The following is a 21,756-nucleotide window of genomic DNA, read 5'->3' as shown; positions in this document are numbered from 1 at the left end:
GTCTTTCTGCAATTTCATTTTCATCTAATTTGATGGTTATAAAAATGAAATTATTGCTAGGTTTTTATCAACATTCCAAAATTTTGTGGCTTGTTTGTTTGCAATTTGAATATTTGAATAATTGGGCTAAATTCAGTGTTTCCTCCAGCTGACAGATGATCTCTTTCAGTTTGGTTATGTTTGTGGGACTCCAGCTAATATATGATGATTTTTGCCATTTTTCTTCTTGGTTGATACCTCCACTGCCATCTCTAGTGTAGACTGAATTGCAGAGAAAAAAAAGGATATGTATTTCCTCAAAAGATCTCCAAATAATGATCTTAAAATCCATAAATTGCAAATAAAAAGGTGATAAATCTGGAGAATGGTTTATCATGAATAATTAGGCAAAAGTTAGATGCTAGAAGTAGAGGAAAACATTAGAGTGTAGAAAAGCCCTACTTATGCCTAAAACCCAATGTTAACATCTTGTCTTAACTTTAAAAAGAAAATAAAAAGGAGTAATTATACAATAGCATTTGGATTTGTAGCAAGTGCTTAAATTAAATATATCCACCATGTCGGTCTATCTTAGATCATGGCCTTTTTGTCTCCTCCTAATTGTAATTTTGAAGAAAGATTTGCCTTGAAACAACCATAAACATGCCTCTTGTTTTGGAATAAACAATGGCTGTTTCCCCCTCTTCTTCAGCTGACTTGAATATGATGCACAAGCAAAATGAAGATGCATATCATAACCCAGAGGCTCGAATCTATGAAGATAAACGGGCTATAGTCTCTGTTGACCTAAGTCTGGCCTCCCCAAGACTTGAAAATACAGATGAATCTACAAATAAAATAGCAGGTTTAAACAATACCATATGTTCAGTTCTAAATGTGTGTTGTGTCACTTGTCAACATTATTGTGCATTCTTGCTATGCTGGATTTTCCACTGAAAACAGTCCTATATTTTTCCTCCTTCTCTGTTTTTGAAAAAGTTGATGTATTTGGTAGACTTAGACAATATACTATTGCTTGAATAACATTTTGTATCCTTCCTCTTCTCCACTGTAAAGTAGTCTATGCATATCCAAGGCATTGCCTCGCATATATTTGCAGAATATTCTCACTCAGTAGAAAATAATAGTATTATAGCCACTTGAACATTTGTAAAACTACCAGCAAGTGTCAGTATTGGCTTGTGTATTCCATATAAAAAGGGATAATAAATCTACCCCAGGTTTTAATAGGAACTTTTAAGAAGCTATCCAATGTGCTGAATCTTATACCCATCACCAAGCCCAATATATTAAGCATCTGAAAATGCTAATTCAGGATAAATAATAAAACCCAGAATGGATTTATCAGTCCACTGGCATTAAATTCACAAGCCACCAATAATGCTCCTCCTCTTTCCTGAGGGATAGCTCTGAAGCAGAACCTTTATTCTAATTTATGTTAAAAAGTAGAATGTTTAGCCTTATGTTGCAGTAGGGAAGTTACAAGCATACTGATATACCGTGTATACTCGAGTATAAGCCGAGTTTTTCAGCCCTTTTTTAGGCTGAAAAAGCCCCCTTCGGATTATACTCGAGTCAAAGTTATTTATTATTTGACTCTTACTATTTTAGTGCATTTATTATTTTTGTCTATTTATTGTCATTATTATTACATTTACATTTTTACTCTATTATTAATATTTTTATTACATTTTACATATTATTTTTCTCTATTATAATTATTACATTTATTAATTTACTCTTTATTATAATTATTACATTTATTAATTTACTCTATTTATTAGTGTCATTTATTATTTTGCTTTATTATTATTGTTATTATTACATTTATTATTTTACTTTATTATTACTGTTATTACATTTTCATTATTTTACTCTATTATTATTACATTTATCATTTTACTCTCTTTATTATTATTGGAAGGATATGTAAGAACATTTACATTGAAGAAGGTTAGAATAATGGTTTAATCAGAGTTGGACAGTCTTATCTTACATTACAGTTTTATGTAAACATTTAACCTATTGCTGCCTCAGTTAATATAATGTTATTGGTATCTATTTTTATTTTGAAATTTACCGGTAGCTGCTGCATTTCCCATCCCCAGCTTATACTCGAGTCAATAAGTTTTTCCAGTTTTTTATGGTAAAATTAGATGCCTCGGCTTATACTCAGGTCGGCTTGTATACGTATAGGTATAAAGAAAGAGTTTTCTTTAGAGATGTGATTGTTCGGGTTTGACATACTAATATAAGTGAGAATGTGTACATAATATTCCTGATTATGATTTTGATGATTTTAAAAATGTTATTATATAATATTATCTGTAGGATTAATCCAGAAAACTGAAGGAGTTTCTTCATTTGCACACATCCCCATGTTGTGTGAGCAGAATGCTACCCTATGACTAGTTCATACTAAAATAGTCAATCACAATTCAGTTGTATACAGGGCTATGCATTAGCATTCACAAGTATGGAGTTTGGTATGATTTTAATATTCTTAGATGCATTAATTTTTTTTTCAGAAAAGAGGCATATTTTTAAAGAAAAGAAAGTCCCAGCTAAACATTCAATTTGTCTTTAGTTTTTTTTTAATCCAAGCGAATTAGAATGGTTTTAAGGTCTTTTAGCACTTGAAAAATAATAACAAGGAAAAGTTAGATGTCGATCTTTTTATTCATTCTAGCATTTTTGATTTTAGACTTGAATTGTTTTTTAAATTTACAAATAAGGGAATATTTAAACATTGCAATCAGCCAAAGAAGTGACATTGTTGGTGGCACTTGTTCCTGTGAATCTTTAAAGTATTTGGGGACACTTTCAAATGCAGGACAAGTCTTTGCTAAAGCTCAGTATGCTGTGAATGCTGTTTTTGGTTCTATCAGTTGTGAGTACTGCAATTGTAGTTAAATCAAAAAGTCCAACTAAAAGTACACCAGATGTAAATAAGAATTGAAACAATTATGCAAGAAATAGATATACTCATGCTTGCAATCTGATTTTTAAATAACTAGGTTTTACATATGCACAAACACCCCAGTTTGCCCGTGGCAATGTATTTGGTGAGGCTCCAACCCCAGAACAAATTAGGCGGCAAGAATCCTACAAGAACTTCCTTCGTTTTCAGGTGAGTTTATGTACCAATAGTAAACAAAGCAAACAGTTTTTCTAATCTAGCAAACTTGTGTTAATATATCTTTTAAGACTTTTGAAAAGCAATCCTGTTTATTGTTTCTAATAGTTGAACCGGAACATACATTTTCTTTAAATGTCCTATATAATAGGGTGGGCAGTGTCAGATTAGGAAGGCTATTGACTGCTCTCATATCCTCCGAGTGTCTCAGGAATTGCCAAAAATATTGTAAAAATTGTAAAAATAAAAGCAGAAGTGACTGGAAATCTATTTTGGGTACTGAAGAAGAGATTTTTTTTTAATATAAATGTTTATTGTTTTCCATTATTAAAAACAAGCAGACACATATTCACATACAGTACATACAATACAATAAATACCCTCTGTCCGTCTTACTCACTTTCTGGTATTTCCTCCCCCCGTTCCCTTTGTTGGTGTATTGCCCATCACTGTTACTTATGATTTGTTTTTTCGTGTTTGTGGGGTTCCCACTTGTTGTGGTCTTTCTTTGTGTTATTTCCTCTGGTACATTTTGAGCAAGTATACCTATCTACCTATCTTCCCCTCCCCCCTCTCCCCCCTTACACGTAACTTACTACATACTATATACAAACATATATAACACATATAGACAATATTTTTTTTTCTAACTTCCAGGTGATTCGGGCGAACATTTAATTTATTTCTTGTATATTTAACTAGTTTCTTAGTTTTTTGTGTATTTGTACTGGTCGGTTACTTTCTTAACTAACGTTCTTTGTTGAGTTGTATTTTTCTTCTGTTTTCTTACTTTACCATATTTTTGTCTAGGAATGTTGTGAATTTGCTCCAGTCGGTATTTTCGTGTGTTGTAATGTTCTTCTTTAGTTTCTGTGTTAATTGGTCCATGTTCATGATGTCTATGGCTTTGTTTATCCATGAACTGATGGATGCCGTTTCCCTGTTTTTCCAGACTCGGGCCACACTTATTCTTGCAGCTGTATTCAGATAGAATAGGATTTTTTCATCATTTTTATTCAAATTTGTATTGCTCAATCCGAGGAGGAAGCATTCTGGCCTAAATTCAAGATTTATTTGTAATATCTCTTTTGTTTTCTGATGGATTTCTTTCCAGAATTTTTTGATGGTCCTGCATTCCCACCACATGTGTTTGAATGTTCCTCTTTTCTTCTGACACCTCCAGCAGTTAGCGTTGATCTTTCCTTTGCTGTATTTTGCGATTTTTTCGGGGGTTTGGTACCACATATAAAACATTTTTACCCAGTTCTCTTTGATTTCGGTGGCATATGCGTATTTTAGTTTTCTTCTCCATATTTCTTCCCATTCGGACATTGTGATTGTGCGCCCGATTATTCTGGCCCATTTAACCATTACCTCCTTCACTTGCTCTTTTTCCGTGGCCCATCCTAGCAGTTGTTGGTACAGTCCTTTGATCGTTTTTTTTCCGTTCTTAAGACCTTGTCCCATGTTTTCTCTTTCGTTTCAAAGCCTATTTTCTTGTCTTCTTTATAGTTTTCATTAATTTGCCAGTATTGGAACCAGGAGAGCTTGGGTTCCAGTTGTCGTATTTCTTCTAATGTTTTTAGTTCAATCCCCTGATTAGTTGTCTTTAGTAGTTGTTTGTATGTCAGCCAACTTCCCTTTGATGTTTCCCTCCTCTGGTCTGCTTCGTTCGGTGCTATCCACATTGGTGTTCTTGTATACCATCTCTCCTTGTATTTGTTCCATGTCTTAAGTAGCGATGCTCTTAGTGGATGGCTATTAAAGTTCTTTTCTATTGCCGCTTTTCCTTTCCAAAGGTAGCTATGCCATCCTTTATTCAGATCTTCTCCTTCTAGTGACAGTAGTTTATCATTTTTAAGCATCGCCCACTCCCTTGCCCACGACAGTGCCGCTGCGTCGTAATACAGCTGGAGGTCGGGTAGCTCTAGCCCCCCTCTCTTGGGCTCGTCGCTCAGATTCCTGAATTTTATTCTTGCTCTCTTACTTTGCCATATGAATCTGTTTAGATCTTTTTGCCAGTTTGTCATTATATTTTTCCCTCTAATTACTGGTATCATGCGGAAAAGATAGAGTACCTCAGCAAGATGTTCATTTTTGCTAATGCGATCCTTCCTAGAAGGGATAGGTCTAGTTTCTGCCATTGTTTCATTTTTTCTTTTAGTTGTTTCCACTTGGTGTCGTAATTATTTTTTATTAGCTGTGCGTTGCTAAAAGAAGAGATTTTTTTTTTAAAATAAAAAACACTGAAGGGGAAACTATAACCTAGTTAATAAAAATTAATCACTGCTGGAGAATAATTAGGCTAATGTAGCTTGTGGGTTAGTGATACAAAAACATATTGGGGCAAGGTACTAGAGTTTCAGTCTCCACCCAACCCTCCCATGAACTAATTGCAAACCTTTACTCCAAAATCCATGTACAAGCAACACAACCCATATGCAAGAGGCCGCATGCAGTGCCTTCACAATGCAGAAGTATATTATTCAATAAATATAGCAAATCTTTCTAATTATAGATTGAGTATTTATTTATTTATTTATTTACAGCTTTTATATTCCGCCCTTCTCACCCCGCAGGGACTCAGGGCGGATTACAGTGTACACATATATGGCAAACATTCAATGCCAATTTTGACATACAACATATACAGACATAGACAGAGGCTATTTAACTTTTTCTGGCCGCCAGGGGAACTGTCGCTTTCATCGTCCATCTGCGACACTGATGAAGTACTTTTGCATTCCCCGCATGCTTTTGCTGGAGTGCTTTGCTGGAGTCTTTTTTATGGCCTCATAAATTAGTTAATTTAGTATCCCTTATCTCAAATAATTCAAAATTGTACATGTTTCCTTTCTGATAGTGCATTGTACACAAACTTTGTTTCATGCACAGACTTAGTAAACATTTTGTGTATAAACCTTCAAGTTATGTGTATAAATTGTATATGAAACATAAATGAATGCCATGCTGTACAAACTGCATTTAACTGTATTAAAATCAATTTTCCCTTTGGCAAATGGGAAAATGTATTGTCTGGCACAGGATCTCTCAGCCAGGGCTCCCTATAACCATAAGATTCCATGAGAGGCTGTTTCAAAGGAGATCAGAAGCGAAAAAAAACCATGTTTTTAGTTGTAGATATAAAAGCTTAATGTAGGAAGTCCTTGAAAACTGAAAATAGTGTCAAGTGTACTGCCAGGATAAAAAAAAAGTTGTGAAACGATGCTTTCCTTGTGGACATTTGCTTCAGAATAGAATGATCTGATTACTTTTTCGTCTTTTAGTATCCAGTTGTTCTGACTTATTTGTATGCTTATCTGCAAGATGGTGATCTAAAAAATCTCTGAAAGAAAACATTATTCTGATTATTATTATTATTATTAACTTTATTTATAACCTTACCTTTCTCCCTGTATGGACTCAAAGTGGCTAAAAACCACACAATCTAATCACAAATTAAAACAATTAAATAGCAGTGTGTGGATCTCAAATAAAATAAAATAAAATATAATGAATACAATAAAATTATATTTAAAACTCACAACCCCCCCACCCCAAATCACAGAGTTCTGATGGACTGATAATGGCAGAACAACTCAATAAGGAATACATTTAGAGAATTGCGTAGGTATAAAGCCTGAATAGTTTTATAGTTGCTCAGCAGAATAAAGAATAAAGGTGTTTTCTTTCTAGATTGAGGAGAAAAGAAAGAGGGAAGAAGAAGAACGTGAAAAACGAAGACTAGAAGAAGAAAAGGAAGAAAAAAGGCTGGCTGAGCAGAGGGCGAGAATAGAAAAAGAATATGAAGAAGAACTGGAAAGGAAGAGAAGGAAAGAAGAAGAGGTATGATATCCAACTTCTGTATATTTGGTGGATGCCCTGCATTTAAAAAAAGGTTTTTAGGACTTCTCATTAAAAAATGTATTCAAGAAAGTATGTCTGAAAGCTGACCTAGAAAACGAATGACAATGCATTTTTATTAATTCTGCACAAGGTACTAACTTTATTCTTAGGTACTCTTTATCTAACAAGGAATTGAATTGTATTTATTTGTCATTCACCACCTTAGCTTTACTTTCTCATAAATAGATAAAAGGAATCTGTAGCTCAGTCCTCATGTGTAATGTCTAAAGTTTAAACTTTGTGATTTTAGATGAAACACATTTCTAATTATATTGGTGTTCTATCTTTCACCTTTAGCCCTGTTTTAATTGAATTTTAAGTTGTTTAATATGCCTATATGTTTTATTCAACTATATTTTAAATTGTGTTTTATCTTCCGTTTTTGGCACTTTGTGCCGTGTGTAAGCCCCCCTGAATCCCTTCAGGTAAATGGTGGTGGGATACAAGCATAAAGTTATTGTATTGCCAAAGGCTTTCATGGCTGGAATCACTGGGTTGTTGTGTGTTTTCTGGGCTGTATGGCCATGTTCTAGAAGCATTCTCTCCTGACATTTCACTTGCATCTGTGGCAGGTATCCTCAGAGGTTGTGAGGTCTGACAACCTCTGAGAATGCCTGCCTCACAACCTCTGAGGATGCCTGCCATAGATGCAGGCGAAACATCAGGAGAGAATGCTTCTGGAACATGGCCATACACACAACAACCCAAAGTAGTAGTAGTTGTCATTTATCCATGGATGTTTTCTCATGCCCTGCAGAGTGAGGAACCACTTTGAAGAAGCAATTATGTAAATAACAAAAGTTTCAGCCAATTATGAAATCCATATTCTTGGTCCTGGTTGAGTTGTGTGTGTTCATTGTTTTTCATCATTGCATCATTATCTTTGTAGCAAAGATTGAAAAATGAAGAATTGTATAACTTAGCTGAAGAAAGGAGAAAAGAGGCAGAGAAAAAAAAGTTAGAAGAAGAAGGAAAACAATATAAACAGAATAATGAAATCGAGAGGCATATAGTAACTGAAGAAGATAAGGTAATTCCTTTAAAAATACCTTGAATTCTGACCTTTCGGATTTGATATAAAAATAATCAACTGAGGCAACCAGAAAGTTTATTATAGTAATCACAGGTTTAGATTCAAATGCATTTCTCTGCTGTAACCTGCTCTGTAGTCTGTGGTCCCTCCCAGAAACTGGCAGCAGGAGCTTTGGGTCCCAGCATTGGATGAAAGGGCATTTTAGTTGTAGCATTTGAACCTAAACTTGTGATTACTATATTGATGATAATAGCTGCAAGACAGTGGATTATGCTGCTTCATAATGTAGTGGGGGTTCCCTCTTAAACAGAGGCTGGATGACCATGTGCTAAGAGTGCTCCAATTGTATATTCCTATATAGTGGGAGATTGGTTTGGATAGCTTTTTCCATGTTTTTATGATTGGACCAATTAGGAAATGACATTTATAACCCAGGAAGAAAAATTGTGTTGCATAGAGTTATATATTCATCTATACTATCTCAAGTAACATTGAAAAGCTTTCTTTGTGTTTTATTTTTTGCTCAATTATTGTTTTAAAGTGTCAGATCTGTACTTGCTTTCTTCCTTGCCTTTCAGGTTTCTAGGCAGCCTTCTCCTCTTATTCCATCTCTTCAGAACAAACCATTAATGAAAGAAGAAAGGCCACGTTTGGTGGAGAGTCAAACTTCTTATTATACACATGTATGTTTTATCATTACTGATAAAATAGATACCTGATACTGCATTTCTTGTTCTAAATCAGGTTATATATTCTGTTATGGTTTCAGCTTTTTAAGGAGGTAGATACCAATACACACACATTCTTGCTAGTTCTTTGATAGCATTCATGATATCTTTTCTGCTCTTCTCAATAGTAATTCATATGCTTAGTTTACATTCCTATAAATGTGAAATCCTCAGAAATTTTGAAGACATTTTTTTAAAAAAGAAAAGAAAAATGAAATATTTTACAGATTGAAAGTTACTTTGTCATTTTAGGAACATAGAATACATTATATGTATATACCAGTAACTTGTTAGGGATGTAGTTTTCATGTTTAATTATTAAAACAACAGTTTGTTCAGAATATAATTACAGATTGAACTTAACTTTTTAAAAATGATATACAAGGAGCTACAAGGTCTTCTTGAATTTATGTATTTTATTTATTTACTTCACTTGTATACCGCTTTTCTCACCCTGCGGTGGGGTGTGGGTGGGGGGTGGGGATGACACTCAAAGCAGTTTCCGACGTATTTATGGCCAAATTTAATGCCTCACATACATATGAAACCTAACATAAACAACAGTAACATATAACTATTGATTAGAGCAGGGGTCCTCAAACTAAGGCCCGGGGGCCGGATATGGCCCTCCAAGGTCATTTACCCGGCCCTCAGCCAAAAGCAGGTCCACACTTCCCATTGAAATAGTAATAAGTTTATATTTGTTAAAATTGTTCTTCATTTTAATTATTGTATTGTTTTAAAGTGTTTTTTGCACTACAAAGAATATATGTGCAGTGTGCATAGGAATTTATTCATGCTTTTTTCAAATTATAATTTGGGCCTCTAACAGTCTGAGGGACTGTGACCTGGCCCTCTGTTTAAAAAGTCTGAGGACCCCTGGATTAGATCATAAAAATGTAACAACATTTAAACATTAAAACATAGAGTTAAAAGCATATTAATATAAACATTAAAATCACATAATCCAAAAACCATGGTCCAAGGCCGTTCCAAATCAGGTTATATATATTCCAAATATCAATTGGTTACAGTCCAAAGTCTTGGTCCAAAGACTTGAAGATTTTCACCATATTCTTTGGATTTTTCCATTATGCAGGCAGTGCAGTAATTCCATCAGTTATTATATTTTGAAATATCTGTTCCTGAGACTAGAAACTGAAAGCCTATGTCCATTGTGCAGGAAGCTAGACAGAGGCACCATGCTATGAACTTTTAGCAAAATAACTAGCTGGCCTAAAATACAATTCCATATCCACTTCTGTTTCTAAAACCCCTTGGTTTCAGGAGCAGAAATCCTCTTTGGTATTGGAATCAACTGCTGTTTTGTAGAAACCAGGTGTAACCATTTCCTGAGCAAAGAGCACTTATTTTGTCATTCTCAGGACCTAACTAACTACATATGTTGTAATTAAATTGTTTTACATTCATTTATTTTATAAAAATGGAGCCAATAGGAGATTTTTTTCCTGATTCTAATTTCCATACTCAGTTGCAAGGGGAACAGTGAGAAGAAATGATTAATTCCCTTCTGTGGTGTAAAAGTAAGTGAGAGGAACATAGATGTTTCTCTCCCTTAGGCAACTAAAGGTTTTAATGTTTTACTAGGATATTCCGAGAGTTCCGTCTCCTCCTGTGCCAGCTAGAAGAAATCAGCTGCGTGCCTATGGTAAGAAACATTTATGGCTTTCCTCACTTCTTTGGCTCTGTTCCTGGCCAGAAAGATCTTGATTGCCCTGATAGTTCTCAGGAGAAAGCAGACAGTGGTATTTAGTAACAAATTCTTTGTATACTGAATTGCAGAAGAAAGGAAGACTGTAATAACTGAGCTGTCGGAGATGAGGAAGCAACTCCGCAGTGAAGAGCGGCGGCTGCAGGAACAATTATTGAAAGTACATAGCGATGATGATGATGATATGTCTGTGAAAGGGTAAGGGTTTAAGAGATAAGGCACTTATTCAAGGAGGGGTGCAGCATATTTAGTTTTAAATGAAATTTCGATTGTACTAGTATTTTATTGTATCTTAACTATATTTTAATTTACATCCGTGACACACACACACACACATATATATGTATGTATGTATTTGCCATTTTAAAACGTATTGAGCTATGTCATATAATTGTGTGTTGACTTGAGTCCCTGTGGGGAGAAAGGCAGGGTAGAAATAAAGTCAATAATAAATACGTAAAGCAAGAAATATTACTCTTAAGCTAATATGCAATTGGATAATACTTAGGATGTTAATATTTGAGATATTTATGGCAAAAGGGTGTAATATTCTTTCATCTCCCTACAGTTTTAAAGAGTTCCTTGATCTGATGCTATACTCCATTGAGCAGGCATACCAAAGCACAGAATTAGGCATAAAGTTCTGTCCCTCAGCTTTGTTTGAAAGAAAACGTCTAGCCAGGCCTGTACAACCTGAGGCCCTCCAGCTGTTTGAGACTCCACAGAAGCTCTAGCCAACTTGTCCAGTGGTCAGAAATTCTGGGAGCTGAAGTCCAAAACACCTGGAGGGCTGCAGTTGTGCAGGCTCGATAGGCCGATAGGCTGTTAGGAATTGTCGGAGTTGAAGTCCAAAATACCTGGAGGGCCGAAGTTTGCTCATACCTTCGCTAGAACTTTGCCACATTTTTTCAAACTTCATAACAAGCAATTCCTGCCTGACCACATAGATCATTTAGCTCAGTAATTCTCATGCTTTTTACCCTTGTGACTCTCTTTACATCTATATGCAAACATTGCCCTCCACCCCACTTGACATAGTAAAGGTAAAGGTTTCCCCTGACATTAAGTCTAGTTGTGTCCGACTCTGGGGGTGGTGCTCATCTCCATTTGTAAGCCGGAGAGCCTGCGTTGTCCGTAGACACCTCCAAGGTCATGTAGCCAGCATGACTGCATGGAGCGCTGTTACCTTCCCGCCAAGGTGGTACCTATTGATCTACTCACATTTGCATGTTTGCATACTGCTAGGTTGGCAGAAGCTGGGGCTAACAGCAGGAGCTCACCCCGCTCCCCGGATTTGAACCACCAACCTTTCGGTCAGCAAGTTCAGCAGCTCAGCAGTTTATCCTGCTGTGCCATCAGGGGGCTCTACTTGACATATTAGATAAATAAAAACATTTTCTTTGTTTTCTGATCATTTGACTTCAGTCTCCCATTTTGATTAAAGACTGAGCCAGCCAGTTAATTAATTGATATGAAAAATGCCTCCTCTGTCCAAAGTGTTGTTATAGATACATTACTTCTCTGTAACCCTGTGATAATTATCTAAAATGTTTTTAGCTAGTGAACTTAGTGAATTCAGGTTCTATGTTTATTTTATATTTGGCTTCCTAATATTCATGCAAGATGAGAAGTAAGTTGCGCATTAAAATGAAAAAAAAATCAAGTTTGAATGAAATGGCTTACTAGCTTTTAAATTTGCTTTTTGTTTATAAATGAGCCTACATATTTCTACAACTTAGGTGTATTTTTAAAGCATTCTGATGGTCATTTTTAACAGGAGGAAAGATAAACATTACTTGGATGTGTTTGAGATGGCCAGACTTCGTATGCAAGCTCCAGTCAGACGACCGTTATCAAAGGATATTGCTGATCCTGTCAATGTACAAAATATCCGTGAATTTAATGAACTTAAATACAAAGGTTAGTTGTTTTTTTTAACCGGTGAGGCGATGCAAAAGAACCCTCAATCACTTCCTTAGTTTTAAGGAAAGAGGTGATGATGATGATATTTTTTTATTGCCCTCCTCTTTTTACAGCTCAAGGTGAGGTGCAACATAGTTAATATGCATCAATAAAAGTGTATGTTAAAACATACACAAAATGCAGTAAACATAGAATGTGATTTTAAAATTCATAACTTTAATGAAAGAAGGGTAGATTGATGACAGTATAGCATGTCCTTCATTCTGTAAAATGCTGTAATCCTGTATGTACTGTGTGCCCAGAAGAAAAGAAGTGGAAAAATATAGTAATGCATCATAGCCCATGTTTGTGCAAGTAAACTGGCTGTAGAGATCTGTTGGAGGGACTAAAGGGGAGCACACATGCCCTCTGTTACGCCAACTCCACTGGCTGCCGGGTTGCCACCAAGCACAATTCCCTCTTTTACTGAGACTTTTTAGTTCTGTTCAAACTGGCAAAACCTTCAAAACTCAGGTTTCCATTACAGTATGGTAATCCACGCTCTGGTTACATCTCGAATAGACTACTGCAACACGCTTTACGTGGGGTTGCTTTTGAAGACTGTTCGGAAGCTCCAATAGGTCCAACAGACAGCGGCCAGACTATTCACCAGAGCAGTGTACAGGGAGCACACAATCCATCTTCACTGGCTGCCAGTCTGCTTCCAAGCACAATTCAAAGTGCTTGCTTTGGTTTATAAAACCCTGAATGACCTCGCCCCAACTTACCTGTTCAAATGCATCTCCCTCTATGAACCATCACAGAGGTTAAGATCTTCTGCAGAGGCCTTGCTCGCAGTCCCATGACCTTCGCAGGCATATTTGGTGGGGACAAGAGACAGGGATTTATCAATGGTGGCCCCTGAGCTGTGGAACTCCCTCCCTAGTGGGATTAGATCAGTCCCTTCCCTCCTGTCATTTTGCAAACAAGTGGAAACTTGGCTTTGGGAGCAAGCATTTGGCCCAGTATCATTATCCATGCAATACAGTTGGAATTAGCTTTGGATTGATAAATATTATTATCTGATTATCTGGCTTTCGATCTATGCACAATAGTCATCTAATGTTTACATAATTTGTTTTAATGTTGTTTTAAATTGTTATTTAATTGCTTTTAGTTGTTCTCGTTGTTTAGACGTGGAATAATGCCACTCATGTAAGCTGCCCTGAGTCCCCTTCAGGGTGAGAAGGGCAGGATATAAATGTTGTAAACAAATAAATAAGTAAATAAGTAAATTTTAGCATGTTTGGTCAGCATTTATATCAGATATGCATTATATAACAAGGAGGATAGAAACGTTGAATGTGCTAAAAGGAAAAATGGAGAGAAAATTAGAAAGATAATTTATTTCATATACAATTGTATCACATATACATATAATTACATAATATGAAAAGTTACCTCTGTATTCAAAGCTACAAATTGGCATTTGTGTACCTACTCTTTAACGTAATTCTGTCTCTTATTTTAGGAAGAAGCTAGAAACGTCCTTGATTTTACATTTAGAAATCTGCAGAACCTGTTAGCTCATAATTTAGGCCTCAGTTCAGCTTTGTGCTGGTTTTGTTGTACTTACTTTCCCTAAACTGATTCTGAAGATTGCTTCCAGTAATCTGGAATGGATTTCTTTTGTACATCGAATGTCCAATAAGAACATGCAGGGATTCCGGTCATTTCTACTGCCAGAAGGAATTCCATCAACAAATTGTTCCCTTTTGGATTTTGGCCTGTATTCAAATCTTCTCAAATAGTCAGTGCATAAAATCATTGTGAGAAAGAGGTTCATACACAGCATATTTGAATTCTTGAGTTCAGGATTAAACATCTCTTAGGTGGAGATATTTTCAAGTGGATCTAACACAAGTTCTGCATATATGCAGCTGGAAAATATTTGAAAACAAATGTTCTGAGATTTCTGACTGCCATAATTTATGCAACAGATTCAGACTCACGGGTGGAAACTAGATACATGTATCCTGACCCTCCTACTAGTGACGATTCCCTGGACATTCAGCAGCAGGCATTGCTCAGAGAGCAGAAAAAGAAACTGAGAAAAATGAGGAGGAACGCAGAAGGTAATGCATGACCTTTTAAAAACTGGTTATGCAAAGGTTTTTTGTTTTTTAAAAGGAGATAAAGGTTCTAAAGAGGATATAACATAAGTCATGGCTTGCTGCTTTTCTTGTTACTTGTGTCTCAAGTTGTTTTTGGCTTTTTGTGCCAATGATACTGCTGCAGAGTAGTGGTCCTGAAATCAAACTGCTTGGTTTTTTCATAATTCAGCATAGATGAACTGTATCTCAATGGTTTATATATGGCTTTTCTATGTTTCTGTGTCAATTATCTGGAACTCACAAGATCATTGAATCTTCCATTTATTTTTATTTCTGTAACTTTGTGAATAAATATTTGATATAGTGCAGTATCTAGTAGTCTGTTCTGCTGCTGTTTTTGAGGCCTCCCCATTTTAAAGGGCCCTTCCACACAGCCATATAACCCAGAATATCAAGGCAGGAACATCTGCTTTGAACTAGGTTTTCCGAGTCCACACTGCCATATATTTCAGTTCAAAGCAAATGTTGTGGGATTTTCTGCCTTGATATTCTGAATCATAGGGCTGTGTGGAAAGGCCACAAATCTATACTTAAATGTGATTGCAGCTGTATTATGCATTTCTATATTTCTTTAATGAGAATAAGAGCTGTTGCAAAACCTGAATTTAAGAGAGTATTTTTGACCATTTATAATTACCTTTTTTGTTCTTGTCACTTCTTCTTCTTTTTACTTGCTTTAATAGCTGTCCTAGATTTTGATGAGCCTGAGTCTGGCTATAAATCAAGGCATAGGGTAAGCAGAAATATAATTGATATCTTTATTTTCATTGCATAATGGAAATGCTACCTTTATGTATATATTAATGCATACATCATTAATGCATAAAACAGATCCTTTTCTTCTGATTTGTTTTCAAGTGATGTTGTTCTGAAAAGACTGGAACACTGTTCTTTTCTGTGATGACTGCTCCTAAATTGAAGGATCCTCTTCAATTAGAAAAAAAATCTAAATTAATTTTAAAACAGTTTTGCAACATTTACAACATATATTAATTTAATTAGTCTTTTCCACTTTAGTAGTCGGTTTTCACCTGAAGTGTGCTTTCTTCTGCTTTTATCTGGTAGGTTACGGACAATGAGTCAAATGAATTTCTGAAAAACTCACTCTTGGAGTCTGAAAGTGCTTTTATTGGTAAGTATATCCTTCTCAGTCACAATTGTTCAGTTTATACTTTTGCATTGGATACACTGGTATCAAGGCCTACTCATCCTATAGCATGTCACTACTGCCAATTCTAAAAAAGTATTTTTTCCAAGTTTTATGATTTAGGCTATGTAAATGGGTTCTTCATATGTGTACATTCAACAAATGTGAAGCTGTGTTTTACACTTGTTTTCCTAAAACCTTTTTCTAAAATTCCAAATATGTGCTTACTTCCTTGATCTGCATTTTCTTAGGTGCTGATGGTGAGACTTTTCCTCCTTTAGAAATACACACAACTCCTCCGCCACCTCTTTCTGCAAGAGAAAGAAGGCGAGAGAAGAAAAAGGTAGGAGCTGTCCTTGGTTTCATTGAAATTAGTGGTGTTTCCGTACATTTTTCTCAAAGGGACATACTTATTGGGTTCAGGCTGTATGGCCATGTTCCAGTAGCAGTCTTTCTTGAAGTTTTGCCTGCATCTATGGCAGGCATCTGGGACATCTTTTGTTTGGGCTTTGTTAACTGGCACTTGATTGTTGGCGGTCTGGAATTCCCTGTTTCTGAGTGTTGTTCTTTATTTGCTGTCTTGATTCTGGTGTTTTTTAATACTGGTAGCCAGATTTTGTTCTTTTTCATTGTTTCCTCCTTTCTGTTGAAATTGTCCATATGCTTGTGGATTTCAGTGGCTTCTCTGTGTACTCTGACATGGTTGTCAGAGTGATTCAGCGTTTCTGTTTTTCTCAAATAATATTCTGTGTCCAGGTCCCCTTTTTTAGGGAGAAAAAGTGGGATATAACTAAAGATAATAACAACAGCAACAACAACTCTTCATGCATATTTTAGTGTTTTCAAAGATGACAATATGTACAGATTTATTTTTGTATTTCATCAGAAGAAAGACAGAAATATAGCATAATCATTCAATTTCTTGTGAATCTTTAAATCTTTAGGATGATGCCCCTTTTAGGGTGACTCCGCCCGCACAATCTGACAGCAGCTCTCTACATTCAAATTCTAGTCTCAATATAGATCAGCTGAAAGCCAGAAATGAAGAACGGCTGCAAAGATTAAATGAGCTGCGGAAGAAAGCCAGTCATATAGGTACTGTTCATTTGCTGAATGTTAAAATGGAGACTGTTGACCAAACTGTGTTTAGCACACTTTCTTAGTATGCAAAGTTGAGCACAAGGCAGAAGAATGCATTTTATAAGATCAAAATGCGCAACCACTATTTAAATGGAGGAACCTGTTTTAATTGCTTAGTGTGGTTCTGCAATGTAACAAAAACACCTTTGGGATAATAATTTCCAGATAATTGAGAATTTACTGTTGCCACCGAGTAAGGACTGATTCCATTTCTGGTGGAGGCTTGTTCCATGCTGCCAAACAAATGTTCTTTTAACCATCATGTTGATAGACTGGGGAGGGTTCAGAAAAGGTTCAGGTAATCATCTGTGGCCTTTCTTTCATGGCATTTTCACTTTACAGTGGCCACTAACTGTGCTTATACTGTAAAAAGTCTCATGTGTCCTCTCAACTTTATGATATGTATGTTGCAGATGGAATACATCATGCTCAGATTCATAATAATGGAGAGGATATTATAAATCCTCTAGTCCAACCCTGTGTTTGATGAAGAAAATTCAGGAGTTTATCTCCAGGTGACATCTGTTCACACTTTGCATCAAAGGCCTTCAGCAGGAGGGTCCACTATCTCAGTGGCTGTCAAATTGCCTTTATGGCTATGAATTTTTGTCCAGGTGTTCATTAGAAAATCTGCTGTAACTTAAGAGACTTTCAGGTATTTTGAAGCATGACTAGATATATATAATAGCCCTTCAGATATTTGAAAAGAGTAATTTTGTGTTGCCTCATTTTTTCTCCAATTAAACATGCCCAATTTCCTCTACTGTTCCTTGTGGGTCCAGAAGTGTGAACAAGTGGCAATGGAGAGCTGCCACCTAACACTCCTTGCACGTGCAGCTTTTCCCCATCTCCTCTCTTCTTTGCCGCCGCCGCCTTTGCTCTTGATGGTTGCCTCTTGCTCCATGCTCTCCTTCTCTCTCAGCTGCTGCTGCTGTTACTCATGATCTTAAAATAAACCTCTGTGAATCTAGGATGTTAATAATTCTTATATGTACCCTTTTTTTTTAACCTCCATTTCGGAAAAAAGTGTGTCTTATAATCCATTAAATACAGTGTGTAGGTATGTATACATACACTGTACTTCATTGCATATTTGTTACACTAGTCCTCCCTTTTTTGTTGAAAAAAAGAGGGGTGCGACTATAATGCAGTGAAAAAAAATGGTGTCTTCTATTTCCTGGATTCTAAGTGTTTTATTTTAATACCTGTCTTGCCCCTGAGATGAAGATGAGGGAGAGAAAACTCTATGTTCAAACTTTCTTTGAGGGAGAAGGAAGCAGAGTGGAGCTCGATGTTCGTCTAAACTAGTAGTTCTCAACCTGTGGGTCCTCAGGCGTTTTGCCTACAACTCCCAGAAATCCCAACTAGTTTACCACAGGTTGAGAAGCACTGGTCTAAACTGTCTTTGGGAGAGAAGGGAGTTTCTCAGTTTTATATCACTGCCACAATTATGTCAGGAATCCAAAGAGAAAAAAAACAATTTTGAGACCCCAAAAATGGGTGTGCGACTATTATGCGGTGGCAAATATTTTGCAAGAAAATTTGGTGTGTGTATACATATGTGTGTATGTATGTATGTATGTATGTATGTGTATATACACACACACACCCTATGTCCTTGCAGAATATATATTAAGAAAGACAATGAAATAATAATGTACAGGAAGGAATATAATGGAAATGTGTAGACGTTTCACAAATTTAGAGTGCAGCAGGGCTAGGTAATTTAACTGTTGAGGTCCTAATGCTAGTAACTGATAAAGAATCTAGGCTTCTGACTAGTTGAATTGGCACACAGGGATAATGGATTGATCCTCTTGCCTTCATGCTAAATCCAAAATGAAATGTTTCACTTCTTGGAAAACAAACCAGAATTATATAAAATTCCCTCAAATGTTGTTATTGCTGCTTTTGAAGCTTCTGATTGTACCTCAGCTTATCACTGACTGCAGTCTCCAGATAGTGTGCCATTTACAAATTTGGTAAAGATTCCCTCTAGTAACAACAACAAAAATATTTGTTATGTCCCTCTCCGCAAGGTTTGAGTTGAGGTCCAGTATAATTACAATACATAGATAAAAAAGCATAAAGCCATTAAAATGCATATATTAAAACATAGACTTAAGATTAAAACACATTAAAATCATTCATACCAATAAAATGTACATTTACTTTCATAGTTTAAAATGAACTGGGTAGGACTTCTAGAATAAGTATGAAGAACGGTGCCATTTAGAAACTAACAAAAAATCCCCCAAATATCCTATATTTTTTCTTGATAGGTTAGCATTTTGCATCACCAAAGTCTGGACTCATTTTTGAAATTTTCTTTATAGAAAGGAGGTGATAGTCAGGGTGAGTAACTGACAAAATTTGTTTTTAATATATATTTTAATTAAATTGATAGTTATCTGAAGATTCCAGTTGGGCATCTGTCAATGCTTCAAGTAGTTTTCATGCATGGATCAGCTTTGTTGGTTGTACTAAAAACCTGTTGGTAGAGCGCTGCCTCTCTTCTGTGTGCTGCGATCTATCCACTATATTTCCCCCATCATCCCCATATTCTGTCCAAGCTATACAGTAGGATATATTCAAAAACATACTTCTGGCTGTATGCAACTCCAGTGCCTTTTCCTTTATACTGCCCCATGTGCAAGTCTCTGCAAAAGTTGATTTAGTTTGCAAGTAAGCTTTGCCCAAATAATGGCCTTGGAGAAAGATGAGGTATAAAATGAATTAACACATTAATATCCATCTGTAGGATGGAGTATCTATAGATATATGTGGTTTTCTGTACGGAATATGGCAATTTTGAAATTTAAGGCATGATAAAGCCAATTTCTGCAGCTTCAGTTTCAAGAATAATCTTTATAGCAGTTTGCATTAAGGTTATGGTTGAGATGCTTCATCAGGGGATGTATATATCTCATATTGCTATGTCTCTTGCACAACCCTGGCCACATACAACCATATATTCTCAGCAAGAGGAGAGCACTAACAAGGCATCCAGGGTTCCTGGGGTCATTGCAGTACATCCAGCTAAAGCAGTAGTCCCCAACCTTTTTTTTTTTTTGACCAGGGACCACTTGATCAGGGACCACTCTCCCAAGATTAGTACCAAAAGGATTATGAATCAGTTTTTTTTGTCAGCTTTAGATTTGGTTTGGCTATTTGGGGTGCTGATTCAGAAGATTGCATTAGATAGACCACATCAGCTCTATTTTCTGATACAGAACATATGCCATCCAGTAGTCACCGTCTGCTCGCCCACAGAAAACCATATTTAATAATCTAGAGCTGATGTGGAGTAGAAATCTTCCATGGGTCGTCAGCCTCTCCCTTCCCGACATCCCTGTGCCTTGGCACTATAAGAGAGTTTCGTGAGACCAGTTGTTCTTGTTGCCACGTGGTTTCGAGGCAACGGTGTAGTAATGGTGAGGCCGTGGACCATATTTTTGTTCTTGGGGAGCACTGGTAGTCCATGGACCACAGGTTGGGAACCACTGAGCTAAAGGAAAACAAATGGATATGATCTTGCTGTCCAGCAATCCAGAAATGGTTGCTCTGCTTACAAGGTGTGTTGCAGGGGAAGACTTTTGCTCATTCTGTGGTCAGGGAAAAAATCCAGTGTGTGCAGTGACTGACAAAATGAATTATACTACCTTTCTGTCAAGGGAATAGCAGTTTGACTCAAACCAGAAACATAAGCAACTGGAGGGGGGAACTTCATAATTTAATCTATAATGCTAGATTCTTCTTTTGATTTTTGTCAGAATGTTGTGCCCCATTTTTTGCATTTACTATACATCAAACTAAGATGTAGTGGGGGTTTTCTGACCATGTGCTGTGGTAAAATATTAAAATGGTCACGATTGCTGCAACATGGATATTCAATTATAAAAATGAGTCTCTTTTTGACAATTGCTTTATTAGGAATTGGGGGTGAGGAAAGTATTGCATTTCCCCGAAAGCTGCTGAGCAGCGATCCATATAGTGGGCTATTTCTTGATTTTCCCAGAATCAGAAGTCTGAATCAAGTGACACCCAAATTCATGGCTGATAACTCACTGTGTTTTCTCCTTTGCCTTCCAACCCAGTGGTTCGCACAGATCTTTTGCACATCCCAAAAGGATTAGTTTGACAACCCTTATCCTTGGATTTGCTTTCAATGGTTACACTTAGCAATGCTTCAAAAAAATCTTCCCCACCTCAGAGGTTTTTGTGAGACTTTCTAAGTCCTCCAGTGTAGTTTTATGATATGCTTCTGGCTCAAGTAGCCAAAATATGGGGTTTGCTATTATCCACAGATTTAAATATCCATGGAAGGTCTTGTTAGTTGTACTGTTTATGTGAGTGCAGAGTAGATTACAAAGACCAAGAGGTTTTGGATGTGTTTCATAATGGCTTCTGTCATACTTATCAAACTGTATTCTCATTTTAGAACTTTGTATCTTCATTTAGCTTCAATAACTGTTGCTTTATTTTCCCAGTGAAAATCCCCCAGGTCTCCCCCCCCCTCTTTTCTTTAGATTTCCTACCAATTGTAACTCTAAAAACGTATAAGTAAGGGAAAGACAGAAGATATTAGAGCATGGACTGCGATCCAGTAATTTCCTTTTCAGTCTCAGAACTCCTGTATAATTATAACATTTCATAGCTTTGAGTGTATTCCCATACTGCCCTCCAGATCATTCCCTGAGATCAGCAGATTGGACCCTCACTCCACCCCCAGCAAAGCCCCACATCTGTGATGGAAGAATTTTTCTCCAGTCTTGGAAGCTTTCATGTGTCATATGTCATCATACCAAATGTGAGCTTTGAAGTGAAGCACAGAAACTAAACTTAGTTTCTCTTTTTT

The 21,756-nt window shown here is 36.4% G+C and overlaps 1 protein-coding gene across 9 annotated transcripts in view; it reads left to right on the top strand.

Annotated features, from left to right (window-relative positions):
* Positions 1-21,756, top strand: part of CSPP1 (centrosome and spindle pole associated protein 1) — a 58,227-nt gene that overhangs the window by 35,650 nt on the left and 821 nt on the right. For 8 of the 9 annotated variants that reach the window (XM_060775425.2, XM_060775426.2, XM_060775428.2 and 5 more), the window contains 13 exons: positions 692-844; positions 3,018-3,130; positions 6,833-6,982; positions 7,932-8,072; positions 8,654-8,758; positions 10,412-10,472; positions 10,607-10,733; positions 12,313-12,455; positions 14,438-14,572; positions 15,295-15,344; positions 15,677-15,743; positions 16,010-16,101; positions 16,703-16,853. In XM_060775425.2, the coding sequence (XP_060631408.2) occupies positions 692-844; positions 3,018-3,130; positions 6,833-6,982; positions 7,932-8,072; positions 8,654-8,758; positions 10,412-10,472; positions 10,607-10,733; positions 12,313-12,455; positions 14,438-14,572; positions 15,295-15,344; positions 15,677-15,743; positions 16,010-16,101; positions 16,703-16,853 (1,488 nt within the window). Of the gene's footprint in view, positions 1-691; positions 845-3,017; positions 3,131-6,832; positions 6,983-7,931; positions 8,073-8,653; positions 8,759-10,411; positions 10,473-10,606; positions 10,734-12,312; positions 12,456-14,437; positions 14,573-15,294; positions 15,345-15,676; positions 15,744-16,009; positions 16,102-16,702; positions 16,854-19,180; positions 21,745-21,756 lie in introns of those variants that run through there. The other variant, XM_060775430.2, reaches the window with a different exon arrangement.

This window comes from Anolis sagrei, chromosome 4 (genome assembly GCF_037176765.1).
Source record: "Anolis sagrei isolate rAnoSag1 chromosome 4, rAnoSag1.mat, whole genome shotgun sequence".
In the NCBI taxonomy this organism is placed as follows: Eukaryota; Metazoa; Chordata; class Lepidosauria; order Squamata; family Dactyloidae; genus Anolis; species Anolis sagrei.
This window is presented reverse-complemented; position numbering and strand designations above follow the sequence as displayed.